At 38.5% G+C, this 20,754-nt stretch overlaps 3 protein-coding genes, 1 long non-coding RNA gene and 1 other non-coding gene across 5 annotated transcripts; 2 read left to right on the forward strand and 3 right to left on the reverse strand.

The window, feature by feature from the left end:
* The first annotated feature begins 204 nt into the window (after positions 1–204).
* On the forward strand, positions 205–2,753 carry LOC121051601. Its single transcript, XR_005806184.1, has 2 exons — positions 205–1,442; positions 1,717–2,753. It is a non-coding gene; the product is annotated as an uncharacterized LOC121051601 (long non-coding RNA).
* Positions 301–403, forward strand: LOC112191117. The gene has a single exon (XR_002932838.1). It is a non-coding gene; the product is annotated as a U6 spliceosomal RNA (small nuclear RNA).
* Positions 2,754–3,988: 1,235 nt separating the features above from the next.
* Positions 3,989–5,579, reverse strand: LOC112186845 (indole-3-acetic acid-induced protein ARG7-like). The gene has a single exon (XM_024325384.2). It carries the CDS (start codon positions 4,418–4,420, stop codon positions 4,169–4,171), a length of 252 nt encoding a protein of 83 aa, XP_024181152.1. The 5' UTR covers positions 4,421–5,579; the 3' UTR covers positions 3,989–4,168.
* A 4,671-nt stretch (positions 5,580–10,250) lies between these two features.
* On the reverse strand, positions 10,251–12,772 carry LOC112186841. The gene is made up of 2 exons (XM_024325380.2): positions 11,782–12,772; positions 10,251–11,450 (listed from the first exon to the last, which is right to left on the reverse strand). Exon 2 carries the CDS (start codon positions 11,447–11,449, stop codon positions 10,325–10,327), a length of 1,125 nt encoding a protein of 374 aa, XP_024181148.1. The 5' UTR covers position 11,450; positions 11,782–12,772; the 3' UTR covers positions 10,251–10,324.
* Positions 12,773–13,695: 923 nt separating this feature from the next.
* On the reverse strand, positions 13,696–15,108 carry LOC112186843 (auxin-induced protein 15A-like). Its single transcript, XM_024325382.2, has one exon. The coding sequence runs from the start codon at positions 14,016–14,018 to the stop codon at positions 13,704–13,706; it is 315 nt and encodes a 104-aa protein (XP_024181150.1). The 5' UTR covers positions 14,019–15,108; the 3' UTR covers positions 13,696–13,703.
* Between the last annotated feature and the right edge of the window lie 5,646 nt (positions 15,109–20,754).

Here is a 20,754-nt window from a genome sequence, read left to right on the forward strand (position 1 = left end):
GCCAAGGCTCTTTAAGCTTGATTTTTATTTCATAAAATTTGAATTAAAATACATGGAATAAAACCTTGTAACATGTTCTTCAAGTTCGTGTAAAGATTATTCAAAAAATGTTAACTTAGATAGGTGCCATAAGCAGTCCAACTTTGTTAGTTTTTAAATCTTGGTTAAAAGTTTAAAACCAACTGAGAGAGAGGACACGTGAGGCGCGTGTGCTTTTAAAATATTTGTTTTACAAGTCCCACATCGAGAAACAGTGAAGGGATGAGCCTGTTCATATAGGCTGATCTCGCAACAGAGCGTGTCCCTTCGGGGACATCCGATAAAATTGGAACGATACAGAGAAGATTAGCATGGCCCCTGCGCAAGGATGACACGCATAAATCGAGAAATGGTCCAAATTTTTTTGGGAATTTTTTGCATGTTTTTGATTCCAGGTAGTCTAGCTTTGCTTTCTGGGTCTTTGTTTTTCTTCCTTTCTGTTTGAGTTCTGGGATTTGTTGAACAATCATTGACTCAAATCATCCGGTATTTATGAACGCACATGAAAAATTGAGACATTGTCCACCACCTGTTTGATGAAATGCCTCCGAGACATTCCTTCATTGATTCCAAGTTCACCAGCTGTTTGATGGAGTATTCCTTACATCTAGTTTAGTTCTTGGGCTTGAAGAACAAAACTCAGATAACGCATCTTTGTTTCTGCCTTAACTACATCGACTTTGTTATTAGTTTATGATGGTTGATATTTTTTGACATTCTGGAATTTGTTTCTGCCCTTTTCTAGTGCTTATTACAATTTGCCAAGTTTTAGCTTATGATTGTAAGTCTGTTTTTTTGCTTTTGTCTAGTGGGGTAGCACGAATGCTTCAAAGCATGTTGACCCTGAACTCTTGTTTTCTTTGCTCATCCTTTTTAGTATTCATGTTCATTAAAATGTAAGGAGAAGTAGCTGAAGTTCACTTAGTCGACTGTTCAATCTTTTTCGATTTCTGGACACCAATATGAAGCTATTCATTCAAAAAACCGTAGATTAGGAACATTGTTGAATCCTGATTTTGATGTGCTCCATGTTTTTCTCTGTCATTTGAAAATTTTCTACAAAGAAACTTCAATTATCAGTTTCATCAAAGCTGCAAGTTAAGAACAATAGGAGATTTCATTATACCTTTTAAAAAATTTCCACAGTATCTTTGTCCCCTGCTTCCTTCCAGGCAGTCATCTTGTTGCATTTATCTTCTTTGTATTCATCATTCTAAATCAAGCTCACTCATACCTGTAAGCAGTCCTATATACTTGATTTTGAAGAAGGTAAGCCATGTAATATAAATCATAAGTGTAAGCAATCAGGATAACAGCTTGAAATCTCTTTCTGCAGGTATATTTTAGCGAGAAAGGATACTAACAGATTAATTTTGGATGACTGGATGTCAAAATGGCGTGAAGTAAGTCATGGTTTAAAACCATAGAATGTTACTTTATATGTTGTAAAAGTATGCTTTCATTTAGCATATGCTGGCAATGGTTGAATACAAAATAAGATAATGCAGTTGTTAAGGATTGGACTGTATTATATATTCCCAGGATATGATGCTGGGAGAAATAAGTTTACATAGGATTGGAGACAAAATTTTACTATCTTTGAGTTCCAATGGAATTGAAATATTCGGATGAATTGTTTTTATGAATTCATATGGAGTCGCTATTTGTCTGCTTCAGGAATTTTGTGTCTTTCAGCTCCATAGCAGCTTCAGAGTAAAAGGCTTCCCTTCAGGCAAGAGGTGAATCGATTCAGTTGACGACCAATCATAGCCTCTTCTTCATCTTGACTCAGCAGCATGTGTTCCAAAATTCTGATGCCTTTTGAATATGAAATTGGATCAAATATTCATTACATCATTCAGTCACACACTAAAGCTGGAAGTGAGATCAAGGAAGGTGTCCTCACTGCAAGGAATTGTGATGCCGCCCATGGGATGATCGTATCCAAATTCTTCTTCAGCTTGACTCAGCAAATCCATAAATGAAGGTTGGTTCAAGTATGATATTGGAATCACAAATCGCTTCTTCTGGCTCTCTCCAACATAGACTGCAAAATAGCCTTTCGGGATTTCTAAGGTCTTTGAAGCTGTCTGGTTTCCATTAGAAAGTGATCGAATTAGGCTTCTCTTGGTGTTTGAAATTCTAGGGAGCCGGAAACCCATAGTTTCTATATTCTTGAGAGGAAGAACAATGAAAAATCTTGTAAGGATGAGGAAACAAGAGTAAGCTTTGATGTTTATGAAGGAGAAGACTTGGTTCCTGATCGATTAATTTGTGTGTGTATATATAGATGATGAAAGGGTGTGTGGAAGATCATCTGCTACACAAAATGAGTGGTTAAGTTGGCACACTGATGAGAGACACCAACTTGTTTCAAATCAAGAAATCACATGGGATTGTCTTGTCCTTCACATAACTCATCCCCCAGCAGATACATATGCAACTGTCGTTCTGCTACTTCCTTCAGACTTGTAGTTCTACTCTAAGCTGGTGTGTAGGGTTTCTTTGCAGACAAGAATTGGTGGATGACCAAGCCAACCTAACATGTGGTTTTGCAGCTTCATGTATGATATCTCTGATCTCCACTTCCAACAAGCTGAGGAATTATTTCATTTTGTTTAGTCAAGCAACAAAAGTCAGTTGATGGTCAACCATGACGAGAAAACATCCCAAGTATTGATTTACAATGAGTTTCAAGCTATTTACTCAACTCTTTTTACCTGCCATTAAGAAATTTGGACAATTACAGGTACATATCCAGATATGCACACACAAATATAGAATATATATTATACATATACATAGATATATATATATATATATATTATTAATGTTGTTTCCTTGTTTGAACTGGAAATTCTCTAAATGTTGATTACTTAGGTTTCAAGAATGCAACTCAGATGACTTCCCTTATTTTTAGATGTTTATCTGTACTTTTTATACATTTTGTTACCAACCAAGTTCATAACCAACTTTCCCCAACCAGTCCTTCTGAGCTGCTCGTATTGTTTACATAGTATTCATCTTTGTAAACTGAGCCTAGTCTATGTGTGTTTCTTTGGGAGAATGTGAACTCCTTTTACTTATATCATAAACTTTGAAGATGTTAATAATCTCAACAAAAAGGAAAGACTGGGCTTCCCAGCCATGTATTAAACTCCAAAATTCCAGAAAAGACTTCAAATTAGTCAAGTAATACTGAAATTCAACTTATTATGTCTGTCTAGAAATTACTGTAGTTTTTTTTCTTTTCTTCTTTCCAACTGAGATGTGAAATTCTAGTAAAGTAGCTCAGCCAATCATTTCTGAGCTGCTAGCCTGGTATCTAAAAATTTACCAATACTCTTATCTATTACATTGCAATATATCAATGTGGATACTTGCACTTCATTAACGGAAAGAGCTTTATATGCACTTCTTTATTTATTTCCAGGTTTGGTTTTCTCTCTTTCGTTACCCTTGATCAAAACAGAAAGCTATTGTATTCTTACTTTTCTTTTCTTATTTTCTCATCTCCTACAATATTTCCCTTTACTATATTGACAGTTTCTGGCTGTATCTGCAGATATTTTAATGGTAATGTTAATATTGATGTGTCTAATCGAAGACACCATCTTCTATTAGGATGCCATTATGAAAAATCAGTTGAGCCATTATATCATCAAGTATTATTTCCTTCTCAACTTATGCTGTGATTTGGTAATTATATCGCTAGAAGAAGATAATGATATAATGAAAAATTAGACACGAAAGTTTATCAGGAATTGATTTATATTCTTTTTCATTCCCATATTTTCTAGGGAACAAGTTTTATATAGGAGTAAAAAGATGGAACTTGACTGTCATTGAGTTCAGAATTTGGAGTCTCATGAACTTTTAACTAATTTCTTAGAGAGTATATACAATGTTCACATTTGCCTGCTTCATAAGATGCGATTTGGTTCTTCAAAATTTGGAAATCTTTCTTCAGCAGCTTTAAGAATACATCAGGCCGGTTTCCCCTCCACACGAGTGATTTGATTCAGTGGATGATCAAATTATCAACCGAAGCCTCTTCTTCATCTTGACTCAGCAGCGAGTTTCAAAATGAGGATGTTTTGGATCCAAGATCCGCTTCATCAGTGTTTACTTACACACTTAAGCGGGAAGTGAGATTCATGAAGGTGTCTTCACTGCAAGGAATTGTGATACCACCCATTGGATGATGGTATCCAAATTCTTCTTCAGCTTGACTCAGCAAATCCTGAAACAAAGGTTGGTTCAAATATGATACTGGAACCACAAATCGTTTCTTCTGGCTCTCTCCAACATAGACCACAAAGTAGCCTTTTGGGATATTTGATGTCTTTGTGCTAGCAATTCGAGGCAATCGGAAACCCATGGTATCTGTATACTGAAGTGATCACAGAAGGAAGAAATGAATTCAAAGAACTTGAGAAACAGAGAAAGCTTAATTTGATGCTTGCAAGGAGAGGAGTTGACGAGTTTGCTTATGAACCTGATCATGTGTGTATATATAGAGAATGGTATGTGGAAAATCATCTGCTACATGAAATTAGTGGTTAAGAGGCATTGATATGGGCTCCAGGTAGGAACACTAGGTTGTGCGAAACCACATGGGTTTGTCTTCCTACTCAAATCACATATAAATGGTACCAACCTACATAGTTGGATATAACCATTGTTCCCTACCTCCTTTAGATATATAGCAGACAAGAAGAGGGCTACCACAGATTTCAATTGATCTACCAATCTATTTTGAAAGATAAGCCTGGGCTATGATAAGAGGTTGCAGTCATTAGCTACATTCATGAAGCATGTAAGTAGTGAAGAAGGTACATTAAATTAGTGCTCGAATGAGGGTCACTAGCTTGTGAGAAATCACGATATCACATGGGTTTGTCTTGCCATTCTCGTAAGGTAGCATCCTCCCATCAATTTCACATAACTATGCTACAGAAGAAACTCTGTCCAATATTGTAAAAACATGCCTTCCCAACACCCCATACAGAAAATACAAGAAAGCGACTAGCGGAAGTGAAATTTCTATCCATGAAAAGAGGCAGCAGGCTTTAGACATACAGTTCTGTCCAACATTGATGATTAATGCTGCTCACAAGCCATAACTAGAATTGGTGGTGCTGAATTATAGTCTTGCTATATATCTTGAATGGGAGCATGATGCCGGCCTAGCATTACGTTCTTTGTTTCTTGTACAATCTCCGATCTCTCTTGTTTCAACAACCTGAGGAAGTATTGGTTTTGTTTTGTCAGTCTAGAAAGTTCATTTTGATGGTCAAGCATGAGGAGAAAATCAGACAGGCCGGTACTGATTAGAATAATTCAGAATCAGAATTGGAGATAAGGAACATTGATTCTATAATGATTAGAATGAACTCCATCTATTAGAAAAGAATCCCCCAATAACTAATGAAAGCGAATGTTCAAATAAGTATTGCTTGCTTATCGTTTAGTTATCTGGATTTGCTGTTACCACTACCTGCTCATCTGTTGTCCTTTGACGTACCCTGGGAACTGAAGGGGAGTAAAAATTAATGGTGAATATGATTAGTCAAAAAAAGAAATTAGTTCATTCAAAATGCTTTGGGCTTGTTATCACCAAGCTTGAGCAAAAAGTTGGACCTAAGAGGAGGAATATGTATACAAAGACGAGGAATGTGAAGAATGTGTTTAAGGACAAGCAAAATTTAACTGAGAGAGAGAGAGAGAGAGAACAGAGATTCAAGTGTGTCTTTCATTTCATTCAAAGGAGGTATTTATAGGGATACATTTGAAGTAAATAATGATACAACTTGATGGCATCTTCATTTGTAGCCTCAATTTGTGGCATCTCCATTTGCAGCTCCACATTGTGGTTGTGATGATGATGATTGCCACACTTGTTCCCCATTGGCATAAAGCTTGACTCACAAGTCACTATACCTAGAATACCTATCTTATACATGACATAGACATTTTATACTATGAACAATACAACATGTTTCATATATACTACAACACTCCCCCTTGGATATTTCATGTTGATAGTATTTGTCTAAGCCGTGCGCTTCGAAATTGCCTCGTTAAAAACCTTGCCAAGTAATAAAACCCTGTGGGAAAAAACAACCTTGGTCGAAGGAGAAAAAGAGTGCAACGCGCATTGAGTGTGGAGTATGATTCTAGATACTCCCCCTGATTTAGACTCCCCCTGAAGATCATGAGAGTTCGGATAATCTTCTTAATCCGATACTCTTCACATGTTTCTCGAAAGGGGTTTTTGGTAACGACTTAGTAAATAAGTCCGCTACATTATCCTCTGATCGGATTTGATTTACTTCAATGTTTAGAAGTGTTTGCTGTTGCTGATTGTAGAAGAATTTCGGTGATATATGTTTAGTATTGTCACCCTTGATAAAACCTAATTTCATTTGCTCAATACAAGCTGCATTATCTTCGTAAATGCATGTAGGTTTATCTGTGGTAAACTTCAAACCACAAGTTCCTCGAATGTGTCTATTTATAGACCTTAGCCATATGCATTCACGCACAGCTTCATGTAGAGCAATAATCTCTGCATGATTTGAGGAAGTAGCGACAAGTGTCTGTTTTGTAGATCTCCAAGATATCGCCGTGCTTCCCATGGTAAAGACATAACCTGTTTGGGAGCGACCTTTATGAGGGTCAGAGAGATACCCTGCATCAGCAAAGCCCATCAAAACATTATTTTCATTTTGATGGAGGGGAGGAGGAGAACGTCGGTCACCATGGATGGTGTTGCCGTCGTCTGTATTACGGAAGGTGGCTTTTTGCCTCATAGGGTCTGATCCCAATCTTCCGTCTTTTATTTTCTCTCTGTAGGGATAAAACAAGCCCATATCAATCGTACCTTTTAAGTATCGAAAGATTGTCTTTATGCCAATCCAATGGCGGCGTGTTGGCGCAGAACTATGTCAAGCTAACAAGTTCACTGCGAATGAGATATCTGGTCTTGTGCATTGTGCTAAATACAATAATGCGCCTATCGCACTTAGATAGGGTACTTCAGCCTCTAATAATTCTTCGTCCTCATCCCTTGGACGAAACGGATCTTTTGTGGGCTCAAGACTTCGGCCGATCATGGGAGTACTTACAGGCTTTGCTTTATCTTCATTAAAGCGCCTTAGTAATTTTTGAGTATATGCTGACTGATGGATCATAATCCCATCACTACGGTGCTCGAGTTCTATTCCGAGGCAAAACCGTGGTTTCCCAAGATCTTTCATCTCAAACTCGGATTCCAAATATTTAGCAGTTTCCTTTAACTCATCTAGAGTTCCAATTAGGTTCATGTCATCGACATAAACTGCTACAATTGCAAATCCGGAACTTGTTCTTTTAATGAACACGCAAGGGCATATTTCATTGTTAATATATCCCTTTCCAATCAAGTAGTCACTTAGACGGTTATACCACATCCGTCCGGATTGTTTCAATCCATATAGTGAGCGTCTTAATTTTATTGAAAACGCGCTCCGTGGTTTAGAGCCACTTGATTTTGGTAATTGAAGTCCATCAGGAACCTTCATATATATCTCTGAATCTAGATCCCCATAGAGATATGCTGTAATCACATCCATAAGCTGCATGTCAAGTTTTTCGGAAACTACCAAACTGACAAGGTAGCGGAACGTTATAATGTCCATTACGGGAGAGTATGTCTCCTCGTAGTCGATTCCAGGGCGTTGTGAGAAACCTTGTGCCACAAGGCGGGCTTTATATCTCATCACCTCATTTTTCTCATTACGTTTTCTAACAAAGACCCATTTATGGCCAACAGGCTTTATATTTGGTGGTGTCAGCATTATAGATCCAAATACCTGTCTCTTTGTTAGTGAATCCAATTCAGCCTGGATCGCATTTTTCCATTTAGGCCAATCCGCTCTTCGTTGACATTCTTCAACAGAGCGAGGTTCGATATCATCATATTCTATGATTCCTTTTGCAACATGATATGCAAACGCATCATCAATTGCCATAGAATTTCTATCCATCATCTCATGTACACTATTGTAATTTATGGAGATTTCTCTATTCTCTGGAGTTGGTTCTGACATTGGAGCGTCCCCCAATGGTGTCTCTTGGACATAACCATAATCCGGAATATTCTCGTGGGATGGATTATTCATATCTATGATTAATGGATTATTTTGTGCCAAACTCGCCTTCTTTCTTGGGCGAGAATCCATCGAACCTATAGGTCTCCCGCGCTTCCTGGCAGGAGCCGTGGGCCTAGCCAATGTGTCACCCATAGAGGGAACGTTGGCGCCATTCTCATGTATTTTTGAGATGGCATTATGTCTTTTAGGGACATCAATCCTTGCAGGTACATTTGCAGCAGGTATGTGTGATCTCGTCACTTTAGCGATATCAGAAAACGCATCAGGCATCGATTCTGCTACGTTCTGAAGATCGAGAATTCTCTGCACTTCTTTTTCAGATTGTGCAGTTCGGGGATCAAGATGAGACAAAGTGGGGACAAACCACGACAATTCCTGTCCTTTTTGTTGAACATTAGTTATGTTCATGTCTCCCCCTAAAGACGGGAAGACTGTCTCATCAAAGTGACAATCCGCAAATCTAGCGGTAAATAGATCACCTGTCAAGGGTTCTATGTAGCGGATTATGGTTGGAGAGTCATAGCCAACATAAAGGCCTAATCGTCTTTGAGGACCCATTTTAGTGCGCTGTGGTGGCGCAATTGGCACATAGACTGCACACCCAAATATGCGTAAATGTGAGACATTAGGCTCATACCCAGTCACCATCTGGGATGCAGAAAAAGGTTGGGTGGCAGTGGGTCTTAGACGAATAAGCACAGCTGCATGTAATATTGCATAGCCCCAAGCAGAAATAGGGAGATTGGTGCGCATAACCAATGCCCTAGCAACCATTTGAAGTCTTTTAATGGCAGCTTCTGCGAGACCATTTTGGGTATGTACATGAGGGACAGGGTGTTCAACCTCGATCCCAATGGACATGCAATAATCATCAAAAGTTTTTGATGTAAACTCCCCAGCATTGTCAAGACGAATTGACTTAATAGGATGATCAGGGTGGTGAGCCCTTAACTTAATGATTTGTGCTAGGAGTTTAGCAAATGCAGCATTTCTTGTGGATAAGAGCACGACATGTGACCAACGTGTCGATGCATCAACCAACACCATAAAATATCTAAATGGTCCGCAAGTTGGATGGATAGGTCCACAGATATCACCTTGTATTCTTTGCAAGAATGGTATATTTTCTTTAATGTCTTTTGCATAGGATGGTCTCGATCCTACTTTTGCTAAAGAGCAAGCTTTGCAAAATGAATGATATGCTTTAGAAGTAATTCTTTGAACCTCTTTTTGGTTCGTATTCCTCTTTGTTTTAAAGAATGGATGTCCGTGTGAAGTTTTTAATATACGGATCATCATATCACGACCTGGGTGTCCCAAACGGTCGTGCCAAAGCCTGTATGTGTCGGAATCCCATAAATTTTCATTCATGACATGGTTGGATTCAATGACTCTAATAGTGGTTGCGTACAATCCACTAGAGCGACACATGAGTTTCTCTAATACTCGTGTATTTCCGTAGTTATTAGAGGTGATGTAAAGGAACTCTTGTCCATTCTCACAATGTGTTTTCACATGAAGATCATTGGCTCTTATATCTTTAAAACTTAATAGGGTTCTTCCAGCCCTTGGAGCATATAAAGCTTCGGCGACATTAATATTTGTGCCATTCGGCAATAGAAATTGAGCTGGTCCACGACCATGAATCAATTGAGATGGTCCTGCCATCGTGGTCACTGAAGATTGACTAGGCGTCATCCATAAGAATAATTGCCTATGTCGTAATATAGTATGTGTGGTGCCACTATCTAGAAGGCATTCCAATTCTCCCGGAGACATACTGAAAAAATAAAGTTCGGAATATTAACACATGTCAATGACATTGATAATGCGATACTTTATTAATAGGGAAAATAGTCAATGATTACATCAAAGTTTCCAAAGTTTATTCCAATATAAAATCAAACTTTATACAAATTGTAATTGCTCAATCCGTTTGGTAATTTCAATAAAATATGACCAGGTAAGTATAGAGATGTTGGTGGAGCGAGGCTCGCTTAAGTACCATGATCTCAATTACTTGCCTAGACATCATACTTTATTGAGTACGCCACATAAGAAAGAGTCAATACAATTGTTATTTGACTAAGGCACATTTGCCGTTTTATTGGAAAATAGAAAAGACTATTTTAATCAAAGTCTGCGGCATCCTCGTGCTCTTCATTTTCAGCTTTGAAGTCTTTTATGGTGAGAATTACATCTTCACCATCATCTTCTTCAGCAAGGTGAGCTTCTTGCTCCCTCATTTCTCTGTACGCCTTGTAGCGTGCAGCTAGTTGTGTACTTGCTTGGCATTGCTTAAACCAATGCTCGATTGATCCACACCTATGACACACGTCATTGTGGTTGACTTTCTTTATTTGAGGTGCACGTTGTGGATATTCCCTAGGCGGGTTGTTGCTGCTACTACCACGGCGTATTATGCGACCTCCACGGCCCATGGTGTTGTTATATTCTCCTCTCCCACGTGTGGATTTGCCACCACGTGTGCCCGCTCCAAAGTTACGGTTTCCTTCTTTATTGGGGCGGTTGTATGGACCCATGCGTCCGTCATGTCCCTTGTTAGGGTATACATGCCCCTTATTAGTAGGGTACCGCCCCTTGCGCCCTTTCTTGGGTGCATTATAATTCGCCTCACGAACGCTTTTGGTTCCTACGGGCCTTGAATTATAATTCTTTACAAGGATATTGTCGTGCTTCTCATCTACCGACAAAATATTGATAAGCTCATTGAACTTCGTAAGTCGTCCAGCATTATATTCGGTGCGATATTGCTTTGATAGTATAATTGCTGCGACGGGGAAGGTGGAGAGAGTCTTCTCAATTAGCTCTTCTTCTGTGAGAGGTTTTTCACAGAACTTCAGCATGGCACTTAGCCGAAGAGCTTCTGAATTGTATTCAGCAACAGACTTGAAGTCGGAGAAGCGTAAATTGTTCCATTGAACCTTCAAGTCAGGGAGGAGGGAGTCTTGGATATTATCAAAGCGCCCTTCTAGCGCTACCCATAGGTCCCTTGCATCTTTGATGGACATATACTCCAATCTGAGTGCTTTGTCCATATGGCGTCGCATCAAGATAATTGCTTGTGCATGTTTTATGGGTGTTCGTTGGAACACAAGGCCCGCGTTTGGTGCCTGGATTATGGGCAATATCCCTTTTGATGTGAGATGGTTCTCAACGTCGGTTTTCCAACTATGGTAATCCGAACCAGTTGAGTCAAGGATTTGAAAATCGAGTCTAGGTTCATTCGACATCCTTGAAATATAAGAAGAAAAAGATGTATTAGTTTCGGAGTTTAAAACTTCCACGAAATAATAAGATTTCCGAGCTATGCTACCAAGAAATCAATTTCCAAGAATATTTGGATTAGACCGAAACAATGATGTTTAATAGGGTCATAAATCGATGCTTGCGGACGCTCTTAGTCCGAATATTATGAACACTCTTAGTTCATTGACTACGAACGCTCTTAGTTCGTTTAGCGTGAATTTCTATAATTCCGCTTTTTAATTGTAAGTTCCCAAAAAGAAAAAGGAGGAGAAAAATAAATAAAAACTCAAAAGCGGGAACTTTTAGTAAAGAATACCTTGAAATAGTGTTGTCGGAAATGACCGAAAAAGTTGCCCAAAAGTCGCCGGAAAAAGCGCCGGAAAAGTGTCCGAAAAGTTGCCGGAAAAGTGTTGGAAAGTCGCCGGAAAAGTGTCGGAAAGTCGCCGGAAAAGTCGCCGGAAAAGTGTCCGGAAAGTTGCCGGAATGGCAGGTGGCTCGGCAGCTTCTCGGCAGCTGCTGTGCAGGGTCTCGGCAGCTGCTGCGCAGCGTCTCGGCAGCTGCTGCGCAGGGACTCGGCAGGAGGTGCTGCTTGCTTTTTGACGGAATAGTTCAGGTCCCAAAACAACTCCGATGAGGCTGAAATTTGGAGGTCAGATAGAAGAGACAGAGATGAACAACTTTGATGAAGGAAGGATTTTGATCTGAGATCACTATCAAGATGTTTCGGGGCGTGCAAGCAGGCTGATCTGCACAGGAACCAGCATGCTGAACAACTCCCACTTCAAATGATGTACAGGTCTCAAAAACACTCCAATAAGGCTGAAATTTGGAGGTCCAATAGAAAAGACAGAGACGAACAACTTTGATGAAGGAAGGATTTTGATCTGAGGTCCCGATCAAGATGTTTCGGGGTGTGCAAACGGACTGATCTGCACAGGAACGAGGGCAGGGGCAGCGCACGGTATGGCTAGCAAGGGCTAGGAGCTCGTGCTGATAACGTGTTTAAGGACAAGCAAAATTTAACTGAGAGAGAGAGAGAGAGAGAGAACAGAGATTCAAGTGTGTCTTTCATTTCATTCAAAGGAGGTATTTATAGGGATACATTTGAAGTAAATAATGATACAACTTGATGGCATCTTCATTTGTAGCCTCAATTTGTGGCATCTCCATTTGCAGCTCCACATTGTGGTTGTGATGATGATGATTGCCACACTTGTTCCCCATTGGCATAAAGCTTGACTCACAAGTCACTATACCTAGAATACCTATCTTATACATGACATAGACATTTTATACTATGAACAATACAACATGTTTCATATATACTACAACAGAATGGACATATTACGTCCAATCAGCAGTCCAGCTTACATGGTTCCGAATACGTCACAAGGTCTGCCATGCACGTAGGCGACTTAGGTTTGAGTGCTTGAATTGAGTGTTGGACTTCGATCATTCGAGATAAAGTGGATATAAATTAATTGTGAGCTCAGAGCACTTGTTGTTTGATGAGTTATTATAATTATTTGAACTTATGGAGTATTCTTTACATTTAGTTTAGTTCTTGTTTCGAATAACGAAAATCAGACAATCCATCTTTGCTTGTGCGTCTGAAGACTCCATAAGGAGTCTTCTTTTTGGACCAGTAATTCAACTTATGAGTTATCCATATTACACAAAAGTTGTCTTCAATACTGCTGTGGCAATCATGCTAACAGCTTAAAATCTCTGATTCTGGAGATATATTTTAGCGAGAAAGGATTTTAACTGGATGTCAAAATGGTGTGAGGTAAGTCATGGTTAGAACTATAGACAGTTGGTTTATTTGTTGTAAAACTATGCTTCGATTTAGTATATGCTGGCAATGGTTTAATACAAAATAAGACAAGACAGTTGATGAGGATTGGACTGTATTATATATTCCCAGGATGTGATCCTCGGAAAAGTTTTAAATGGGACTAAGACTAAATTTCACTATCTTTGCACTCAAAAATGGAGTTGTGATATTCGGACGAATTGTTTTTGCGAATTCATATGGAGTCGCCATTGGTCTGCTTCATAAATTTTGTTTCTTTCAGCTCTGTAGCAGCTTCAGAGTTAGAAATCCTTCCCTTCAGTAAAGAGGTGAATCAATTCAGTTTCGTCTTGTCTCTTCTTCATCTTGACTCAGCAGCATGTTCTGAAACTCTGATGCCTTTTGAATTTGAAGTTGGATCCCATTTTCATTTCATCATTCAGTCACACACTTAAGCGGGAAGTGAGATCAAGGAAGGTGTCTTCACTGCAGGGGATTGTGATACCGCCCATGGGATGATCATATCCAAATTCTTCTTCAGCTTGACTCAGCAAAACCATAAATGAAGGTTGGTTCAAGTATGATATTGGAATCAAAAATCGCTTCTTCTGGCTCTCTCCCTTCTGTCTCTCTCCAACATAGACCGCAAAGTAGCCTTTTGGGATATCTAAGGTCTTTGAAGCTGTCTTGTTCGCATTAGATGAAGATCGGGCAAGACTTCTCTTGGAGCTAACAATTACAGGCAGCCGGAAACCCATGGCTTCTATATTCCCAAGTGAATAAACAATAAAAAGAGTTGAAAGGATCTGGGAAAGATAGGAAGCTTTGATGTTTAATGAAGGAGAAGAGTTGAGTTACTGATCCTGAAGTCATATGTCTATATATAGATGATGAAAGGGTGTGTGGAAGATCTCTGCTATATGAAATGAGTGGTTAGTATTGGCACCAATGAGGGACACTAGCTTGTTTCAAATCAAGAAATCACATGGGTTTGTCCTGCCGTTCATGTAACTCATCCCCAGCATATGCATAAGCTTGCTGTTCCTTTTTAAAAACATCTTTCCCTACCTCCTTGAGTTGACAGACAATACAGGTGCCACCAGAAGTGAGGTATCTGTCTAATAAAACATATTAGATAAAGACTCATAAGAGCCTTGATTCAGACTTGCACTTCTACCCAGCACTGGTGAATAATGTTTCTTTACAGACAAGAATTGTTGGCTCACAAGCGAGCCTAGCATGTGGTTTAGCTGGTTCATGCTGAGGAAGTTTCTCATTTTGTGTAGTCAATCAAGAAAAGTCAATTGATGGTCGACCATGACAAGAAAACAGCACAGGTAATGATTTAGATATTTGAAGAGCAGTTCAAGCTATTCACTGTAATACCAGTGATGAGAAATTATGCATTCATGAATCATGGAATTTGTAGTGTCATTGCCCTGCTAGTACTTAATTTTCAAGGGAAGATTATAACTCTTTTCATGCACTCCAGAATTCAGTTTTCTATCCTTTTTACAGCAAGAAATCTTTCTATTGCATTTATCTACTATTTCTCATCGCCAATCCCCCCCCCCCCCCCCCCCGGCCCGCAGATCTTTGAGGTAGTTGTCTACAGTTTCAGTTGACCTGCCACTCTTTACACCTGAGAAACAAGATACCATTGTCTACTGTTTGTTTTCTCTCGCTCTTTTCTTCATGGAAGTGGCATCTGAGTTTTTTTTGTTTTTCAGTTTCTATATTTTTTGATATTATGCTCTTATTGAAATGGTTTTGAAACCGGTTTACTCACACAAATGAAAAATATATGCAACAATTTTGGCTCTGTTATTTTGCGGATGGTTTTGGATCCAAGATCCACTTCCTAACAGCTAAACCACAGAGATAATAGGAATAAATAGGAGTAGATAAAATGCAATTGAAAGATTTCTTGCTGTAAAATGCAACAAGTGAAAAATATATGCAACAATTTTGGCTCTGTCATTTGATCCTCTACCTTCTATTTATTCCTATTATCTCTGTGGTTCAGCTGTTCCTTAATGCCTTATTCACTGCCTCTATCTTTCATGTTGCAGATTCATCATGATTATACATGGATGTTCCTTGAAAATATAATTACTCAAGTGATTGTTGTCCTTGATGAAAATATTCTTTGCAAACTATGAATTTATGGAGTGCTGCACCTCCGACTTTGGTCAAGTACTTTAGAAAGTTTACAGACTTGCTATTGTTATTCTTGCGTTTCCCCTTAGCAAGAAATCATTTTTATTTACTTATTTATTTATTTATTATTATTTATTAGAAAGTCCTCTTTACTTGTTTACAGTTTAAATGATAGAGCTGGTCTTAGCTGAGTTAGGAATGGCAAGGTGTAGTGAGAAACTTCAATGAAATCATCAGTTCTATTTGCCAGAAGTATAGCCATGTCATATTACCATATAAGTAGGTAAACTAGGTATCCATTTAACCATCACAGTCACATGTTTGGTTTTTGATGCTGCAGAGGTAATCAGGCCAGAAGGGGCTAGAAAATAATGAAATAAATAAATAAATAAAGGAAGTTGATGAGGATTTGAAATGTATTCCCTAACTTTTCTTGATAGCAATAAAGAAGTTTACAAGGAATTGAAACACAGAATTTTAACTGTGAAGACAAAATTGGATCCTTGATATAGAGAGCTCAGATGATGTCGCCACTTGTCCGCTTCACAAATTTTGTATCTTCCTGCTCAGCTCAATGGCAACTTCAGCATTGCTGAAGTTTTCCTTGAACAGGTGTGAGTCCATTCAGTTGGATGATCAAGCATAGACTCGTCTTTATCTTGATTCAGCAGCGAGTTTCGAAATGAGAAGGTTTTGGATCCAAGATCCACTTCCTTAGTCTTCCTTCACACACTTAAGCGGGAAGTGAGATCAAGGAAGGTGTCTTGACTACAAGGAATTGTGATACCGCCCATTGGATGATGGTATCCAAATTCTTCTTCAGCTTGACTCAGCAAATCCTGAAACAAAGGTTGGTTCAAATATGATAATGGAACCACAAATCGTTTCTTCTGGTTCTTTCCAACATAGACTGCAAAGCAGCCTTTGGGGATAGCTGATGTCTTTGTGCTAGCGATTCGTGGCAATTGGAAACCCATGGTTTCTAGATAAATGATTAAAAAAGGAAGAAAAGAATTCAAAGGACTTGGGAAGCAGAGAAAGCTTAATTTGATGCTTGCAAGGAGAGGAGTTGATTTTGCTAATAAACCCGATCATGTGTGTATATATAGATGAAAAAATGGTATGTGGAAAACTATCAGCTACATGAAATGATTGGTGAAGAGGAACTGAGATGGGATCCAAGTAGGAACACTAGCTTGTGAGAAACCACATGGGTTTGTCTTCCTACTCAAAAGCACATGTAAATAGTACCAACCTGTATACTTGGACACAAACAATGTTCCCTACATCCTTTATTTGATATATAGCAGACAAGAAGAGGACTACAACAGGTTTCAATCCATCTTAAAAACAATGTTGGAAGATGAGGCTGTGCTATGATAAGAGGCTGCAATCACCTGTTACATGCTATGATAAAGTTGATATGAATCACTTGTGAGCACCAGCTGTTTGATGAAATGACCCTCAGAGTTATTCTAATGTTATGCTCTCCGTAGGCCTTAAATTCATTTCTCTCTCCTCAGCTAAGCTGCTTGAAAGATGTGTCAATTCAGTGAATGATCAATCATCTCCTCCTGACTCAGCAGTCCTCCTTACATGGTTCCGAATATGTCACAAGGTATACCAAGTACTTAAAAATGAGTATTCACAATGTAAAAAATTTTGGTCTTGAATGCTGCAGTAGCAATCAGGCTAACAACTTAAAATCTCTTTATGCAGATAAATTTTTCTGGGAAAGGATCGGCGTTATTAATTTTTGATGTCTGGACATCAAAAATGGTACTAGGCAGCTCATGGTTTAGTAAATAATGGCAAATGGTCTACTGGAAAATAAGAAAAGAAAGTTGATGAACCCTCTTGGTAAGGCTCTATGATGTCTGTGATTGGCTTCTAAATATCCCTAATGTGGCAACTGTTCCGTTCTTTTCTTAACTTCATAAAATTTAGTTGCTTGTATGGAAAATTGCCTTCTTATACCTTACTTTTTGTTTTGGATTAGCAAGTGTAGTTCTTTGGTACCCTGTAATGTATGGATACTTTTATGTGGAAATTGAAACAGCAACAGTTTGAATTGGTGTTGACTTTGATTCCAAGCAGTATCATGATAAGATGCTAACTGTTCTATATTTAGTTATTTACATTGTTTTTCTTGATATTTACATAATAAAGTGTTTTCCCCACCTTTAGCTAGGAAGTCAATTAGCTACTTTGCTGCTCTTGCCGTCCAGTTTTGAGTTGTTGGGGGTAGTATAAACAATGAACTATAACTGGAGAAGTTGAAGGAAAATAAAGGACAGTGTTTATCGATACATATATCCCTTTAATCCTACAAACTGTTTTCACAATTACTGGACAAGCTGAAGGAAAATAAAGGACAGCATTTATCGATACAAATAAAGTAGCCATTTACTCGAACAAACTGTTCCTTTCTTTCTCATTGTTTTAAAGACTCACGACTCAGTCACATCACTAGAGTGTGCTACATTATGAACATGCCACTCAGTTTGTGGTAGAAATAGGTGTCGCCTGAGTACATTATAGTGCAATTGTATACCATAGTTGGTCTGTCACGCAGATAAATGTCTCACTATCCTATTATTGCAACTGGCGAATGATGAATTTTGGTTTCACAAGGGCAGTATACAACCTTAGAAAGGATTCAGATTTGTTTTTCTCTTTTGGTTTACATATAACCTTTTTTTGTCATCTCTGGTAATAATATCCTGACACCTTATGCTGTCAAACTCTAATGGGATACAATTAGTGGTTCACTCATTTGGAAGAGGCCATTACTTCATGTAGCATTGCAAACGCAATGCTTAGGTTAGTGTTCTTCAGATTCCAGATGATCTTAGCAATCTCAAATAATTTTTATCATGTGTTGTATACCGAATATTGAAGTAGTTGGACCATGCAATTCTTACACTAGAATTGGAAATTAGATGCCTGCAATCCTGCATCATAGCATTCTCATCTTCTACAGGAAAACTTAATTAATTGGCTATAGTGGATGCCTTGTCAACCAGAATTACAGATGTTTAGGTGCTTCACTATTGCCTTCTAGTACAATTGACATCTAATTTTTTTTTTATTGAAAATTTACTTACCATCCATACTTGGTCAAGAATGAGAATGAAAAAGAACTTGAAGAAAGTAGAGCGAGCAAACCTTGCTGAAAAACAACTATGATCGAAAGCAATTATTATTCAAAACTTACTAGGTGTCAAGGTGTTAAGCTTTGAATAATGTATGTTAAAAATGTCATCTTGAGATTGGTTAACATCTGCTAACTTCTTGCGGTGACATCAAGAGCAACAAAACAGTTCCTCTAATCTTTGAATCATACTTGTGGAAATGCAAGTTTGTAATCATCAACATCAGTTATTATTTTATTTTTTGGTTCAATAGGGGAAAAAATCCCAGAACAAAGAGGAAAAAGAAAAAAGTAACCAGGGTGGTTATTGCTAATCCCCCTTGCCAGGCCTGGCAACACCTAAATTGTTATCCAGAATAGTTTCAATCACCAGAGTCAGAGGGGTACTACAAGTACATACACCCACAGCGTCACACACACTTTCCTGAGCGAGAAAATCAGCCACCACATTTCCCTCTCTATGAATGTGCCTGAGCAGCAGTATAGCAAACTGTTCCATCGACTGCTTACAGTTAAGGAGCAAGGTACCTAGAGGATGCAGCTTGACACCTTCATTTTGCAAAATGTAATCAATTTTGCAGAGTCAGACTCCACCTCAAGATGTTGGATTGTACGTTGGATATGCAGACTTAGAGCAAGTTGCAAACCATGGTAAAGGCCCCAAGCTTCAGCCTGTATAACTTCCCTAGCTAGTACCAACATTGGCCATAAAACCATTAGTCCACTCTCCTGTTTCATCTCTAATGATGCCTCCTGCACCAATTAAACCAGCAAGACTTACAGCCATCAACATTCAGCTTAAACCTTTCCCACCCCAGGCTTACTCCAACATTTCAATTTAATCGGCAAACTCTTTTGCGCTACAGGTTTACAATTTTAGTTTCACCATTCAGTTGCTTAATTCATAATGACTTCAGAAAATATTATGAGGAACATGAAAAGTAGGGTCAAAGATCCTCTTGCACCTTCATGTCCAAATATACCAGCGGCACAAGACAAAGAAAGTATTCCACTGCATATTTCTAAAAAGCACCTATGTTGCTTCAAATTAGCAATAATCCACTCCTTCTAACCCAGGGAAAAGTATTCTGCATTGTAATAGGGATGGTAACAGCATGCCAGACTTGTTGAGCATTTCTACAATAACAGCAGCGTCCTATCTTTTCCATGTGCTAAAGACAAAGACTACAGTTAGGAGAGTTTGCAATATGTATCCTTAACCTGTGAGCATTAAAACAATAATCCAAAGAAATGTCTTCAGTTTAGGAGCTGGTATTGCAAAGGACCGTATTTCCTGCCATCTAAAGTCACAATGATTTTGGCCTTGATATAATTACCAGAAGATGTACTTCCCCGTATGAGTTTGTCATTAGAATGATCCAAGGAATCAGTTGTGCATGTAATATGACTTATAACCTGGCGATCGAGGAAGATAATTTCTTAAAAGATCAACATTCCATTAATCCATTTACCGTACCATTTTGCTGAAAATCCTGAACAGAAGCACTGTCATTACTCATTAACATATATTCGCATCTATAGCAAATTGTCTCAGAGCTGCAAGGTCAGAACATTTATCATTCCAAAAATTTACTAGAGCACCATTCCAAATTCTCTGTTGCGAACCCTGTCTTAACAGTTCAGCCCCAAACACCACCCCAGAGGCCTAGACCATGTACTGGAGCACTTTTTTTTCTTTTTTCTTTTTTAATTAGAAGATAATAAAGAAGTTTAAAGTAATTGGAGATGCTTTGAATGTGATTAATCCATTGGATTATGAAGGTTAGGATCTTAGTGCAGTCAGGGTTGAAGTTAGAAAGTTGGAGGGAGACTAGTGGTAGTGTCTTGGAAGCATGTTCGGAAGAAAAAGAACCAGATTAATGCTCATGCCTTAGTTAGGAGAGCTTTAAGCTTAGTCAATCGATGTATTGCCAAGAGCTTGGTCCATCTTGGCTAATTATGTGATGTAAACTTTGATGCAAGAGCTTGAAGGGGCAGCGCTCTTATTATGAGTGTTATTACCTCAAAGCTAGTATTAATGAAGTCCATATTTAATCAAAAAAATAGTTATAATATAAAGAAGTATCATATATGAACATATCTCTATATATAAAAGTATAAATTCTGCCCCATAAACCTTGATCATTCTGCATTAATCTCCAGCTTCTGTTGGCAAGCAT

Source organism: Rosa chinensis, chromosome 2 (genome assembly GCF_002994745.2).
Source record: "Rosa chinensis cultivar Old Blush chromosome 2, RchiOBHm-V2, whole genome shotgun sequence".
Classification (NCBI taxonomy): Eukaryota; Viridiplantae; Streptophyta; class Magnoliopsida; order Rosales; family Rosaceae; genus Rosa; species Rosa chinensis.